Source organism: Phaethon lepturus, unplaced genomic scaffold, assembly GCF_000687285.1.
Source record: "Phaethon lepturus isolate BGI_N335 unplaced genomic scaffold, ASM68728v1 scaffold46323, whole genome shotgun sequence".
Lineage (NCBI taxonomy): Eukaryota > Metazoa > Chordata > Aves > Phaethontiformes > Phaethontidae > Phaethon > Phaethon lepturus.
Window position 1 is genome coordinate 2,508 of NW_010529202.1, and position 16,088 is coordinate 18,595.

Genomic DNA, 16,088 nt, shown 5'->3' on the forward strand with positions numbered 1-16,088 from the left:
CTCTGTTCTACATCACTTGTTAGTATGACCATTTAGGCCATTCATTATACATACCCTGTTACCTCATGGAAGAATCAGAATTGATTGTCATCTGGAACTTGTATGCTCAGTGACAGAATTCTGGTCAGTTATTACAAAAATGCAATCATTCACAAAAGGAAAGGGAAGTCCCAAGTTATAGCCTGTTTAAGATTAAATACTGCATGCTTCAAATCTACTTCATCTGCTGTGACACAAAAAAGGGCGCTTTTTTTGTTTAAGTAGATTAAATAGTTTTTGCTGAAACACAATTTAGCTAGTTGGAAAAAAGTATTTTAGTTGTCAAACTATGCATTCTTTCTCTTCCTCTCCTTTCCAGACAGGATCCTTTTGATCCCACCTACTCCAACTCCTATACATAGCAGTCAGGAAACCAGGATCATCATGACAGGGAATCCACTCAGTAGTCTCAGGAAGTTCTTCTGGTACTGTTCACAGCCTCGCTCTTGCTAATAGCCATTCCTATTCAGGCTAGTCAAAGAGTGCTGGATATACTGAAAATGAGCCTTTATCGGTCAAAAAATTACAGTGAATCTGGCAATATTTTTTTCCATCTAAATGAGCATTATAAGAAGGCATCAGTTGATATTACAGTCAGTCTAACGTGCTGAAAAGCAAAGTCTGACAACACAATGCTCCAGTTTATTTCATTAAACATTACACAGTGTTATGTAGAGGGGGAAGGAAAAAGTAGCTATACTATGGTTCTAGAAAGTCTATTTAAAGTTATAACCCAAAGATCTGCACTACAGTTAAATGACATTAGGCTGTTTCTTTCTCTTAACAACTACTACAGTTATACCCACCTGTTACATTCACTGCTGGCCCAGTCTGGTACTGTGGAACTCCCGAGTTGTGTCTCACACCAAACAGTATACCAGATGTATTATCTGGTGCAGCTGGTGGAGAATCCATAATATAATCCTAATAAGATATTTTCAAGAGGGAAAAGAAATTTGAGGTTTAACATTTTTGTACTTGCAGGCTTCAAAGGGTTTATTTTAAAAACATGATTGCTTAAAAGTACTCACAAGTACTCAGCTGTATATCAAGTTAATTACTATCTCCCAAAATAGTTTCTTTTGACATTTTGATAAGTTTGCAACTCTTATCAGTGGTTGTTAATTTATTCATAGCTGTGTTTCAGTATAGTTAAAACAACTGTAAGACCCAAGAAAGTCCATTTGATGAAATATTACTAAACCTGTTTGAATTGCTAATTTTAACTGCTTTTGTTCAAAACTCTCATGATGTTTTGAGTTATACTTCAATAGTTTTTAAAAAAACTCTAGTACTTTCTTCCTGCAATTCAAAATCAGGCATTTGCATGTTACTTTTGTGCAACAGCTAGCTGCATTTCAAAAGATCAGAAAACAGAACTCAAAAGTAGCACAAACTTGCAACAAGCAGAAGATTCTCAAAGCAAGATGATATTAAATCAATCAAATACTACTAAGTGGTCAAGCTTTAATGAAAGTAGAAGTGTATCTGTAGCATGTTGACTGGGAATGGCACTCAAATTCATGATATCACTAAGGGTTTTTTTTCTTTTATGTAGATTCGTTTCATAAGGACTTCTGTAAATAATATAATCAAACCCTCTTTTCAAAGCACAGCTAAGCCAAAAGTTGGTTCATGTTTCTCATCATCTTGTTACATTACGTTTTGAGCATCTCCAAGTACAGGTATCCTCTTTACCCTTCAGTTTAAAAGGTTTGCCCTTTAGTACTACATATAACCTAAAAAATTAGATAGTCTACATTTCTTGGCTCCAACACTGAAAGCTGTTAAAACTAAACACCTTCACTGATCACTCAATAGGTAAAATCTGGAGCAAAAAGAAACATGAAATGTAGTTCTTTTTACAGATATTCAAGGTTGGGGGGTGAGGTATGAGAGAAACGTACTTTCCAAGATTCATCAATACTGCTCACATCTTAATAGGCCATTAATGCTAACACAAACAGTCTGGAACATGAAATATTTTCAGCAGTAGCAATAAGGAGTTAAGAAAAACTTAATAGAGTTAGGTTTAATTTCAACATTAAGGTATGAACAACAAAACATTGGCACTTTCTGTTCTGAATTCAATCAGCTACACTTAATCAAGCTGTACTGTGAAACAAAACTCTCAACAAAAGTAGTCCAGTTTTCTTAAAAAAAAAAAAATTCCAATACATATACAGGGACTTTGTCATCAGTATATCCATAAGACAAAGGCCAAAATACTTTTTGCCGTAAAGATCAATCTCACAAAATGCTTCCCATTCACAATTGTGCTACTTATTTGAAAACATCCCTGTGCAAGTTACCACATTTTTAACTATCACCATGTTGACTAAACTTGATGTGAAGAAGTCTAAAGAAGTGCACAAGTACACATACAGGTATGATAATCTGTTTTAGGACTCCTAAGTACCATAAAAAATTTGAACAAAAAGGAAGATGCTTCTCCCCATCCTGCCTTTTTCTCGTACATCTCTTAAATGAAGACCCTGCAGGGCCTTAACGATAATCAAGAGCCATTCTTTCCTCTGGGACCTAATCCAATCTAACCAAATTAAACACTTCAGGAGTAGCTGTGGAAAAAAGTTACTAAATTTCTTTGCCTTATTTTTTATGAGTAACAGCTACATGAGCTGCATTAACAACAGAGCAGGTGTTGCTGTAGCCACAATGGTTTCAGACTAGCCAGTGAAATTGAAAGGAAAGCAGCTTAGCCTGCAAACCCCATGTCAAGCACAACTAATGCTCAGGTGGTAAGCCTGTGGTAGGCTCTTAGTGTGAAGGACTATGCACATCACCTATATTTGAAATATGACCAATAAAATAGCTGCACACAAAATCTGCTTCTCTTACTAATCTGTGGTTTGTTTTTATGTGTACCCAGTGTACATCTCCCTAGTATATATTAAACATATCAGGCAAGTAAGAAAGTAAGAACAGACATCGTGGAAATCCAAAATCTCAAAATTTTCAAAATGTCCTTTTATGTTTACATTTATTCCTTTCGTACAATTTTTCTGTATGTAAAATGACAGAGACAACACCAATATCTTCCCATGCTTTAGAAAGCAAAAACATTTTAAAGAAAAAAACAAAACAGCTTTACATCAATTAAGCAAACATCAATTAAAAAAAAAAAATCAAACTGACATGTACAGGTGCTCTCACATGCAAAAAGGCAAAACCCAACACCTTTATAAATGACATTCTTAGGGCTCAAGTAAAAAAAAAAAATACCACCACCACTCTTCGTTTTCCAAGAGGCTGTTGAAAATACTTGTTTCATACTATGCATCCCAGATTTCCTAACTGTGGAAACCAACATGATAACTAGTAACCAAATCTACACAGAGGAATTACAATGCATGGTATCAGATCTTTGCTCTCTCAGAATTAACTGGGAACAACTACAACCTGAATCACACTCAGACTGAGAAAGTGCCTATTAAGTAGGGGAATGATATGGAGAGAATTGCCTGGGGGCTTGTTGGAGAGCAATCTGAGTGCTGAATTATGGGAAGATCTTTACCACTAAAAAGAAATTTTTTGTAAAGAAGAGGATAGCCCTATGCTATCATATACAACAACAGCAGCTCTGACTGAATTAGAATTGCTGTAAACAGTATGACTGAAGCCAAATTCAACTCAAAAATTTTGGAGCTGCATTAACATAGTGCAGTAACAAGAACACAAAAACCAGACTATTACAGGAAGTCAGTGAATCAAGCCTGTGATTGGAAACAGGCATTTCACTGATAAAACTGGAATACCAAGCATTGAGAAAAGGTAAATTATAGGCCTACATGTTATGAAATTGAGGAAATGTGTTTCAACGCAGTTGGTGATCAAAAGCAATCAGTTCCCAAAGAAAAAAAGTTTGACACCCTGAGATTAAAAAATATTGTACCTTATCAAGAATGCAAAGGCATTCTGAAGGATGTTCAGCTAAAGAGGGGTCCTGCCAGTGTCTAGTCATACCTCAGTCATCTTCACATCACAATATTTTAATTTTAAAGGTAAGTTTCAACATCTGGAAGCTGAAGATCCAAACATCAAATATTTCCCAGAAAAAAATTACTTGAAGCCCTTGCCACTTAGGAAGAACCAAGTTGGGAAGAAACAGAAAATGTGTGAACAAAAGTGTCACAGAAAGACCAAGGCAGAAAATCTTCAATACGAAACAGTAGCCACAAGTGAAGTAATGACTAGATAAGGGGTGGGGAGGTGGAAAAATAAATAAAATATCTAAGGAGCTCTTGAATGAAGACAATTCAAATCAAGGGCATGAAACAAAATACAGGTAGTATGCATATGACACCAAGAACAGCAAATGACAATGTGGCAGGAGCGATACTAAATATCACAGAACCAAGAAGCTGAGCTATAGTACCTCACTAAAAAAAAAGCATACCAAACAAGCCTTTCCCCATAAAAAGTATAACATAGTCAAGTGGCAGGAACATTACAAAAACAGGAAAGTTATTCTAGACAGGGCTAAAATTGGAAATACAATTCCAAATCTAGAAAAGTTAAGTTGAAGAGATGGAAGATTCACTTTAAGCATGTCTTAGCAAGGAAAAAACCCCAGAAAAATCTTCCTAAAGGTACTCAAGAATTTCTTAACATCCAAAGAATAGGTTTTGACGTTTAGGATAACCTAAAAAAATTGAGCGCTCATGAAAGCCATGATCAAAATGTCAACACTGTAAGCAAACCATATAATACATGATAATTTCAACAGTGGAATACCTATGCACTGGATATCCCAGAAAAGGATGCATTACTTCCTAAAGCATGTCAGTCTAACTTAGACTAGACAAAACTGACTAATACATGGTTAGAGATCCTTTTCCATGCTGTGTACCTTGAAAGTTGTATTTCAGGCTACAACCTCTTCAAACAGGCATTTCTCTCTTCTGCCAGAAAAGAACAACCTGCAGATTTTGGCAAAGCAAGACTACGTAACTTAAAGTCTCACCTGTGACATTCCTGTTGAAAGTTAACTCAATGAATGAGAAAGAACTCTCATAAAAATAAGTGCTGTGTGCATAGTGTCTTTAAAGGAAGTCACGGTCTTGATGAATTATGTCCAGCTTATATACACCTTTTGGAGAAGTTCAGCTTTCCTAGGTCTGTTTACTCTAAGGTTTTCTAATTAAAACAACGTAGATGCCACTAGTAGTTTTATCTATTAGAACAAAAACATGAGCATGTATGGGCAAGGGTAGTAAAGCAGGGGGCTTTCTTTTGCGGTAAAGATTCTGCAAGACATCCTAGTACTCATTTGAGGGATTTAATAAAGCATACTATGTAATAAGTAAACTTTTATAGAAATAAAATTCACAGACTTGAAATATGTGTAGACCTTATGTGAAGTAGCAGACGTTTCTGTATTAAACTGTTCTGCTTTATAAAGACATATTTAAGAGGACTCCAGAGGCAATCTAGATATCCTACTGATACCCAGACTGTTGATTATATCATTTTTAGGCCTCCTTAGATACAGTGACAGACTGATATAAGCTAACCTGCTTTACCAGACATGCCCACAATTTCTCTCTACAAACTCTCAATCAACTGCTGAAGACTCAAAATTGGAAAGCACAAGCTCTCTCCTAATGAATCTGCCAGAAATTCAGCTTCCCAGTCGACAGGCAATGATTCCATCACATTTTTTTACTTAAAATACAACCCCCATCAGCAATGATTTAACCACAAGTCCTCAGAAGAACACCTAATTCTCATGTTTTAATGGCTTTATTAACTATGTTCATCCAGACTGATACCCCTGTTCAGCAAATGCACAATACATTAGGCTGCATGATTTTTATTTATACCAAAAGACTGACAGCTGGAACAACTGCACGTGTATATTTGCATGGATGATGGAGACAGTGCCTACTGTCAGGCTTTATTTTAACCTGCAGCTAATATTATAACACTAGTAGCTAATATAGGCACACTAAACAGTTCCAACTTAAGTTATTTTCAATAGAGGTATCACATCATAGTTTACCTTATACCAATATGAAATTCTAATCTTCATGTTTCATGTTTTCTCTCTCACAAATGTCCTACAGCTAAGGCAATAAAAATGGCATCTAACTTGACGCCCTAAAGTTATCATTCTGAGGTTCTGTGGCAATCCAGGAAGATCTATGATACAAGGTCTATGTACATAATTGGCTTTTCAAACAAAACAAGTATGTTGCCAAATTGTTTCATCTACTGACCCTGCACCTTTTGGTTGGTTAAGTCCTCCTTACTGTTTCACTTCAACTGACATGTGAACCAAAAAGCAAACACACCTAAGAAGCTATCACTACAACATCCACTTAAGAAGCAAAAATCTCAAGAGAGGCACTGTAAAAAATCAGGTGGGAGAGCCACAAAGTTACTTTAAAGGCCAAATGCAAGCTATTTAAAAATGAAATTAATTTATCAATAAAAAGAGGACCCGCCTTTGAGCAGAGAAATCTGCAAAATTTAAAGAATGAGAATTGCCATCGTTTCTCCACACAACCTAAATAAAATGAACAGTATTGATATATCTTATGTCTAAGGTTTATCATTTAATGTAATTCCACTGTTACTAAAGCTACCATCTTTGAGTCTTGCAAATCAGCATTTGCAAATATATTTGACTATTCACTAACACTATTCACCAGTGCAAGGTTATGGTCCTAGTACCGGTTTATATAATGCTAGTTTATAATCTAGTCCAGGTCTTCAAATTACTAGACTGAGTCAGTATGTTCCTCATTAATTAATTCAAAAGTAATTGTACCTGAGTATTTTACAGTTTAATGGAATAAAAATTTACCTGATTGAGTATTACAGGCTGTGCTGTTACAGTAGTCACTGGCCTGGATACAGGTTGAGCCACTACAGGAATCGTGATATTTCTCGATACTGGCTGTGTCGTCACTGGAATGGTTACAGGTCTGCTAACAGGCTGTGTTATTCCAGAACTTGACCCAGGCATCTGCTGTGTTGATAAACATCCAGCAACTGGTCTCTGCAGTGTTTGTGAAGTTCCTGAAACATTCACTGGTATAGACAACGGCTGAACCGAGTCTGGATACAGACTGAAAGACTGATGAAACAGGCATGGCACTGGGGTTGGAGGCAGGTGTCGCGTAATGGTGACTGTCAGGCTTGAATGTAGTAATTGTACCTGTTGCAAAGGATTCCAAAGTTATCTTTATATAATTTTGCAGTCAGAGGTTTCATAAGTGTTGTGGATTTTTTGTTTTTAATTACCATATTAGGACAATAAAGTACCTCTACTGGGTGCACCATTCTGTATCCCCCTTCGTGATGAGCTGAGGTTGATTCTGTTCAATATATCTGTCAAAAGTTACATTTATCTTAATTGCAGTTAAATTAATAGCTTAATTGCTTTTCAAATTAAAAGCAGCATTCATATCCATTAAGCAAGCCAATTAGGATTTGACTTATAAATTAGAATATTATTTCTAAAATAAATACCTGGCAAAACAAAGCGTCATTTGTACAAATTAAGATATGTTCTTCTACTTCTCTTAGGTTAAGCTAGTTCACCTAAGAATCTCAGTTTTTATTTTCTTGGAAATAGATTAACATACAAATAAGAGTGCAAACAAAAAGAACAGTCCACAAATACTTACTTTTGCTGATTATTACGCATTTATTCACTTCTGTTTCTCATATACATAGTAAGTTCCCCAAATACTAGAGCTGCTCTACACTAAAGGAATCATTTTCTCTAAACCAGTAACTACACAATTTGCCTCTGTATTCCAGGAAAATAGAGCACTTAAAAACTTGTCTTTAGACTTCATGATCTCAATTTTCCAGTGTGGAAGAAAAATTAACCGACCAACAATCAAAAAGGAGTTGTGTGGGAACTGCATTACAAAAGCAATGACTTTCTTACATATCCTATACGGTCATCTATGACCAGAGTTCTAGCTCATGAGAAACACATGAAATTTCTTAAATTGGTGTTTACTCTGTAACTAATGCCACCAATATTCCCCAACTTCTTATTCCTTAGTCTGGGGTTTCTGATCATTCCAGAATGTTACAAAAATATTAATCAAATAAAAATATTTTTATACTGCCAGATTCTCAATTCTGTTAGTTGCTGTCAAGTTTCTTGCTCCGACATGTGAAAATATGCATATGAAATTAGATTGATTCTCCAATACCTAACCAACAAGATTTAAAGTACCTTCTCAAACCAGGGTCAAATTACATCAGTATCTCAAACAATAGATCTTAGAATATCTACACGTTGTGTTTAATAACCTTAAGGCTGTTTCTACCAGCAATGGCTCACTAGTATACACAACTCAGGTTGATAAATAAATCTAATAGCAGTAGAGCTCAGAAGATCACAGCTTTCAACCTGTCACCTGCATTCATAGTAATAAAAAAGCAGCTGCAACCAACAGATACAAACAGGTTTGAATTTTTTATGACATAATGAAATTTTGTCCTGCAATAGTAATACTATTTTTACTTCAACACTAACTACGAGTCAGGAAAAACTTAATTCAGCATTTAGCTGAACACATACTTTTTTGTGTTTGTTAATAAGTCTATACATCACATTTGAATTCCAGAGTGAAATGAAACTAAAGCCTTCATCAACCTAAAAAAAAACCCCATATTCAGCTTCAGACAGTCTGATGCACACATAATTGACATCCTAAAATACAAAGGTAGATTTTAGTGTTTTTAAAAAGAACACTTCAGGAAGCCTGTGATTTGAAATTATAAACTAGACTTACATGACTCAAGTGATTGATCACAGACTTGATGTGCCCTTCCCCCTCCCCCATCAAAGCATTATTTGCCCTGTTTAGGTAAAACAGCACTGAAGTATAAGACAGCTAACATGCAAAACAATATTTCAAAGTAGCAACAAATTACAGGTTTGTATCGTTATGAAAAAGGAAGAAAGAAAAACGAGCAGTAACAGTAGGAAAAATGAGCAGTTGCAGGAAATGGTAAAGGGAACAAAGTGTGAACTACTTTTCATCCCAAACTAATCCTCCACTACATCAAAAAAGGCACTTTATTGTACATGACACTGTGCCAGCAGGTCAAAGTTGGGTTTTTAACTATTTTCTTCAAGTTTCCCACACCAGTCTGTATAAAAACTGATAATTGCATTGTCAGGAAAAGGTTAAAAAAATGCTATGTATCACAGAAAATATATCTTTCAGAAAAATTAAGAACTACATGCGAGTCTCTGTCTGTCGTCTAAGTTTTCCTCTGATCAGACAGGAATTTTCTCAGGTAAAAACTGAACAACAGTGATAAGCAAACTTGAGTTCACTGTGTCTTGCCTATCACCAATAACAAACTGAAACCTGACTAGTGCCAGGTAGTGCTACTTACAAGCCAGAGAAGAACTGAGGTCATTCTTCCATAGCTGTTTTTGATAGTGAAGTAGAAGATTACAAAGAGAAAAGTTGAGGAAAGGGAAGGAAAAGAGATAAAGTAAAAAGTTATACCAGAAGTGATTTTACTTGTGTCAGGACCGAGTATGGACAGCACTAGAATAAGATGCATACATTGTAAGTCTCTATCTTTTACCAAAGTTCTTCAAGTTGCTGAATATCAAAACTATAGTTTTAGCCTGAACTATTTCTATCCTCTATAATTACAAAAAAAAAACAACCCAAACCCAAACACAAAACCAAAAAACTTGAGACTATAATAACTGCAATGCAACTTGGCATATTTGTTGTTCCAATGTATGCCTAGTGCTTTAATAGTTGTTCTATGCCATGACCTACTGCCAATGACCATTAGCAATCCAGAGGTCTCTGGGCCTTCGAGAAAACAGTATGGATATTTTTCACTCCTTCTAGAAGTTTGTAACTACAGAAAACTTCTTAGAGTAAATCAAAATATTCTTCAAATTTTCAAGAGGATCTAGAATATTTTTTAAATATTTAAAAAAATTAACCCTTAAGAACTGTTTTCAGGTGAGGGAACTTTAGCATCACCTTCAGTATTTCTTTAATATTTAAAACATAATTTTCCACTTTTTAAAGCTAGTGTAAGAAGCATTAGACTTACTATCGCAGTGAGTAACGAAGTAAAATAGAGTTCAGATACGAGATGAAAGTATTGTGAATTAAAATGACTGAACAGCTAACAATAGCTCCACAGTCCATGCAGTAGAGCCTAGTTTAACATTTTGTCTTGAGATTCTTCACTGCAAACTATACACCTTCAGAAAATGACTATGGAAATCTTGGATACAAAGTGTAGCAGAGATGAGGGAGAAACTGAAAGCAGTAAACCTCATCAGGCAAAGTTTTATGTACTCGATACCTGGAGAAGCCTTAGGGCAAACCTCTTAACAATTGACAAGATGGCCACATACAGAAACCAAAAAGTTTCGTTACTAAAATTAATTTAAATAACAAAAATAATGTTCTCCTTCACTTACCTGCCAAAGCCAAGCACAGGACAAACATGGAATCCTGACACATCTGCTGCCATCACAACCACCTAACCTCACTCCCTGCACTGCCTGCATTAGGAGAAAACTACAGAACTTGATGAAAAAAAACTCTTCATTTTACAGGGGATGAATTAATTTATTAATAAAAATCTCTTACTTAACAGAGAGGTTTCTACTGTTTTCACATTAATCACTTTTCCTGGTTGTGCTATTATTATAGACACTTAAGACAGTTACCTTGGTTTTGTCAGAATGATGGCCACCCATTCAGACAGTCCACCAACACATGAAATGTGGGATGGAGAAAAAAGAGGGACTGTAATGTGAAGGTTTAAATTCATGCACATTACTTTACTAGGGAGACACTTCCAAGTATCTAACTAAACATCAACTATATTAAGAACAACTGCATGCATGGTTTCAGCACTGTGTATGTTGGATTTTTAACCATATTGTTAATGCAAAAACCTTCAAATGTCCTTGTTTTGACTTCAGAGATTTAAGGTTAGAGGTAGACACAGCTGTGCATAACCTGGCTTTTCGGACAGAATTTCTTAAGAATTACAGTCTTCAGTATGACAGTGAACTACAGAACAACTTTAAGAAGTAGAATTTCTTAAGTGTTACAGTTAAAAACCTCTGTATTTTCAAAGTAAGTTTAAAGTTTTACACCTTGAAATACCTGTTTTAAATTATGGAAAACGTTATCTTACATGTAGTAGCTGGCTTCGAGCTTGAGATTTCCCCAACAAAGATTGGCTCATCATCATCCTCATCATCCTCCTCCACTTCTTTCACTCTCTTTTGCCATGGTTCAAGCTCCTCTTCTTCACATTCCATAAATAATTCTGCCATCTTGAGACTAGACAGTAAAAACCAAGACACACATGCCAAAACATTCAGTACTTCCATGCAACAAATGTTTCACTGTTCCGTAAAGGTTATTGCACTTGATGATAATTCCCATAGAACAGCCTTCCTTCCCCACCCTCGCCACGTTCTGTACAGGTTGAACCTGATCTGATATGTAATAGCTTCAGAGATTGACGCCACATCACCTTTCTGGCAATTATTTCAATTTTCATCTTAGCTATCAAAAATGAGAGAAGACCCAGTACATCCTCCACATAATTTAAACTATTTCTGTACAATCCACCAGCAACTATCAGAGAAAGCCTCCAACATCACAGTGAAATCTTTTTAAAAATACTCCTATTCCAGGTAAGTGATTCACAAGAAATGTGAAGACCCTACTGTGAAGCATGTAATATACCTGTCACAACCGAGTTACTGAAGCACTAGTTACAGCTTTATTCTCTTTGCATCTAAAAAAACCCAACCCAAACCCCCAACCTACCACAGCCCCACAAATTGTGTAAGATTTTGCCAAGGCTTCCCATGTAGTCACATTTTCTTGAAAACTCAAAACAAAATTCCCCAAAACCCACACAACACAAACCAAACAAACCACCCAGAAAAAAAAAACTCAAAAAAATCCCACAACAACAAAACCCAAAACCATACACACAATGCATTGCGTACTATTTCATTATTGATTAGGACTTGATAAAAATTTTGCATAGATCTCATTAAACTGAGTCCCCCATGCTTGGAGACTTGCTCTTGCAGTAAGGAGAGAGAGTCATGTATGAAAATAGTAATGAAAATAGGTAGCTTTTGGAATTAACCAAATTACCAGCAGCATCTCTAATCACAACTGGTTTTATGTGTTTTTTAAATAAATGGTGATGGCCAATGAAGTCTTCCTGTTTCTTTTCACCTCCTCTAACATAGTCTTGAAAGTATTTCTGAACAATACAGGAAATAAGAAACTTTTGTTTTTCTTTACATACACTCCCGATCATCTAATTTGTAGTAAGACCAGTAATTTCATAAAAGCGCAGGGGTGTCTCAGCAATAACTAGGATCAGGATCCCGATACAAGAGTGTTTACTTTGCCTAAGATACAGAGCTTCACAAATTTCACAAAATTCAATGTTTCCATTTTTATGTAAATCGTAGGGAAAAAAATACCATTTTGCATGAGGAACCAAAGAGTAATTCCTTGAAATCAATGAACAGTTAAGCACATGAAATTCAATTCATCATTGGAGTGCTTTGACAAGTGAAGAATATCTGAGCAACAGCTCCTTTCATGAAGGCCACAATCAATACAAGAATATTTCTAGCCTTATTACTGGGGAACTGCCAACAAAAACCATACCTCTCATTCTCGTGCTGATGCAACACTTACCTGACAAAGGAAACTAGTCAAGGAAGCTTCACTTCTCACTATTATGCAGTGATAGCTCTCTGACAGTTTAACTCCCTAAACCTAACAGCCAGGGCATCAGACCAGCACTAATGTGTATGATCATGTCACTAAAGACTATCAAACCTTATATACAAGGTGACAAAAATAAAGATTACTTTCATAACCATAAACTAAATGATTTTTCTTATAAGATTAAGAGGGTGTTTATTCAACACCTTTTTCTGTACAATTTCCCATTATTTTCTCCTTTCCAAAATTATTTTGAAAGCAACATAAATTAAACATTGGGTCGAGTTTCCTTTTTGAAGAAAAATTATTTTTGATAATTTGATAAAATTTTTAATAAAAATTACTTTTTTGAAAGTATAATTATGCAAAACCTAAGAATACCTCTCATTATCTATCCATGGTGTTTGAAAGTCTTCAGCACAGACACAGTGAGAAACTGTCTAATATCTAATAAGAGAAGACAATTTCAGGATAGAAGTAATGAGCTGCTAGGTTTGGTGATGGACTGTAGAACTAGTTAGTCTGCAATAGCTTATGACAGGGGAGCAGACAGAAAATCATGCCCCTACTTTCATTAAAGTGCATGAGAATGGGGCTGCTGGTGTTACATGCTAAGACTTGGGTACAATACAAAGTAGCAAAGCTATACTCCTTCCTTCCCTCCCTTCATCAGCCTCTTAAGGTTCTTAAGTTAAACATGGTGGCTAGGAACTAAGAGAATAAGACACTACACTAGATTCTTGTTGCAGGAAAAGAGGAAGAGTATGAAGCCAACTTCCACTTGACAGAGACGTTAGAGGCCATGGGCCAGATCTTGGAAAGAGAATCAACCTGACTCTCCTCTGCAGAAGGACATTCTTTAGAACACCTTTACTTTACTAACACACAGGCAAAGTTTATTAGACTTCAAGGCAAAATGAAAGACTATTTTCAGAGACTTTTTTCATGGAACTGACAAGATAAATAAGCTGGCTTTTTTTTTTTAATTTAAAAAATGCCTAGTTTTATTTGTCCTCAGGGAAAAAAGTAATGTGCTCAGAGAATGCAAATGAGAGCACATATAATTTATAGTAAAAACACAAACTACGTGCAAGCATTCTATGTTAGCAGAATTCTAACAAGATACATGTGATAACCTCAGCTACACTGTAATGCAGATGATTTTTTTTTTTTAATACAGTTAAAAGTAATTTGCTAATATAGGCATGGACTTTTAGAAAGTTACACCTACTGGTGGCACGTCTTATGGACGTTTCACTTTATGAATCAGGATGTACCTATTAAGGTATTCCCAAAAGATGGCTCAAAACATATGGCAGCTTTGAAAATGCAAGTATCAAGACTACTTCAGATCTTTTAATCTTTTTTTTTTTTTTTTAATTTCAGTACTACAATTTGAAGCAAAGCTTTCACTGACTTCTTTCCAGGCAACAAAGCCAGCCTAATGAGTTCCCACCCTGCTCCTACGCTGCTCCCTCAGTTGCGCTGGCGCAACTTTTCAGGGGACTATGACGTGAACCAGTGCAGGTTAAAAATAACCTGGCCCACTAACAGTTTTACCAGCATGACTGAGAGGTCAAAAAAATCTGTGACCTGAGCAATCTGTTGCAGTAAGGGGGCATGGATTTGATTACAGGAGGTGTGCAGGAACTGCTCAAATGGTCTCCATTGCCAAAGGAAACATCTACATCCTTTTTTAGAGTACAACTAGCTTCCAAGTTTTCAGTTTCTTTAACTACATTAATGGAGAAAATGCATTCCAGGAATCCTGCTAGTGGTTGCTCTCAAAGCCAAAACCAACAGTGAATCCTTCCCCCACTCTCCCCAAATATTTCCCAGTGGAGGTGCAGATGCCAGTATAGGAAAGCTAAACATACTGACAATACACTTCACATTCCTCATTTTTTTGTATCTATAATCATATGTACACATTCATACACACATCTTCTTAAGGGTTGTCCATGCATCTGAGAGGTCCAAAACTCAAAAATTAAATGCCATATGTATACAAACAAAGAAACGTTTAAACCATTGTTCTAAGCTAAAAAGTGTCAAAATTGTGAACATATTCCTTCAAACATTTGAAAAATGTCATTAGACTATATCAGGATATTGCTCTAAAAGACAACTGCCCAGCAAAAACTAAGGCTGGTCATGAAATTCATTAGGCAGGCACAGACAATCAATAACCTGCAAAGACACAAGTCCATGGAACACTATTATAGTTACTAGACAAGCAATGAACTAAAAATCTGATCCAAGACAGAAAAAAAAAAAATTGCACTCATTGCACAAAAGAGCAATAAGCTCCTGATGGAATAAGTGTCTTAAAAGAACTAGTATGGACATCTTTATTTATCATGGCAATTACATTTAAAGATGCCTAACTTTATTGAAAAGCCAGTTGTATTTATAACCTGGGTTTTTTTGCTGTTAGGATTTAAAAGCACTCACATAAACAAAAATGATACAAACATTAATAAATATAGCAAGAGTGTAACAGCTGTAGTGAACACAGCTGAAAGTGATCTGTAGAAGTGCACCTTAAAGATTCACAGAAATCAATACTATAGAAAAATCATGGCGAATGCAGCTGCAATAAGGTTTAGAGTTCCTGAAAACAAATTTATTACTGTGGATGCAATTCACCTATTAAACTCTTAAGGTCAAGTGAGCTTTCCAATACTACTTTGGATTGGCTTAAAATAAGTGAAACCAAATCACTAGTATGAAATTGGTAGCAAGCTTAAAGGGTGAGGACATCTACATCAACCAGAAAGTTTTCAGACTAGACTTCTTTGTCATCTTTCCATAATAGTATTGTCAGTGAATTATCCAAATGTTATTTTTCCCCTCCAGTTTAACAGCTGCACTTCAAATGATTAGGGAAGTCATATTATTTACAACGCAGATCATACAGTGAGCACCCACATTGTAATTTTCAGACGACTTCCCATATGGGCACATAACTTTATACTGTGTTAGCTGTAGAAGAGTGCGCAATCCACAGCTTCACCAGGACTGTAAGCAATTGTACTTTTATTGACTGCTGCATTTATTTCAGCAGCGAAGAAAAGATGACCAAGCTGAAACTGAACCTGAAAGTTTTAAAAAGCCAAAGTATAAACCAACTTCCCTCGAAGCCAAAACTAAGCCAGCTAACACTACCCTCTGTGCCATGAGGTGGTATAAGCTCCGCCTAGGGAAGGGCGATGTTGCCTTCGCAAACCAGGCAGAAGTTCACACCCCCGAGCTGCGATGGGTGCGAGGCCGCGGAAGGCAGCCAAGTCC

General features: G+C 36.0%; 1 protein-coding gene across 1 annotated transcript; it reads right to left on the bottom strand.

Moving 5' to 3' along the window:
* Window positions 1–845: 845 nt before the first annotated feature.
* LOC104618313 (zinc finger protein 280D-like) lies at window positions 846–11,368 on the bottom strand (the record flags this gene model as incomplete). Its single annotated transcript, XM_010283865.1, has 4 exons — window positions 11,227–11,368; window positions 7,330–7,395; window positions 6,869–7,122; window positions 846–963 (listed from the first exon to the last, which is right to left on the bottom strand). Coding segments are annotated over exons 1-4 (580 nt in total), but the record flags the coding sequence as incomplete, so codon positions are not given.
* Window positions 11,369–16,088: the final 4,720 nt, after the last annotated feature.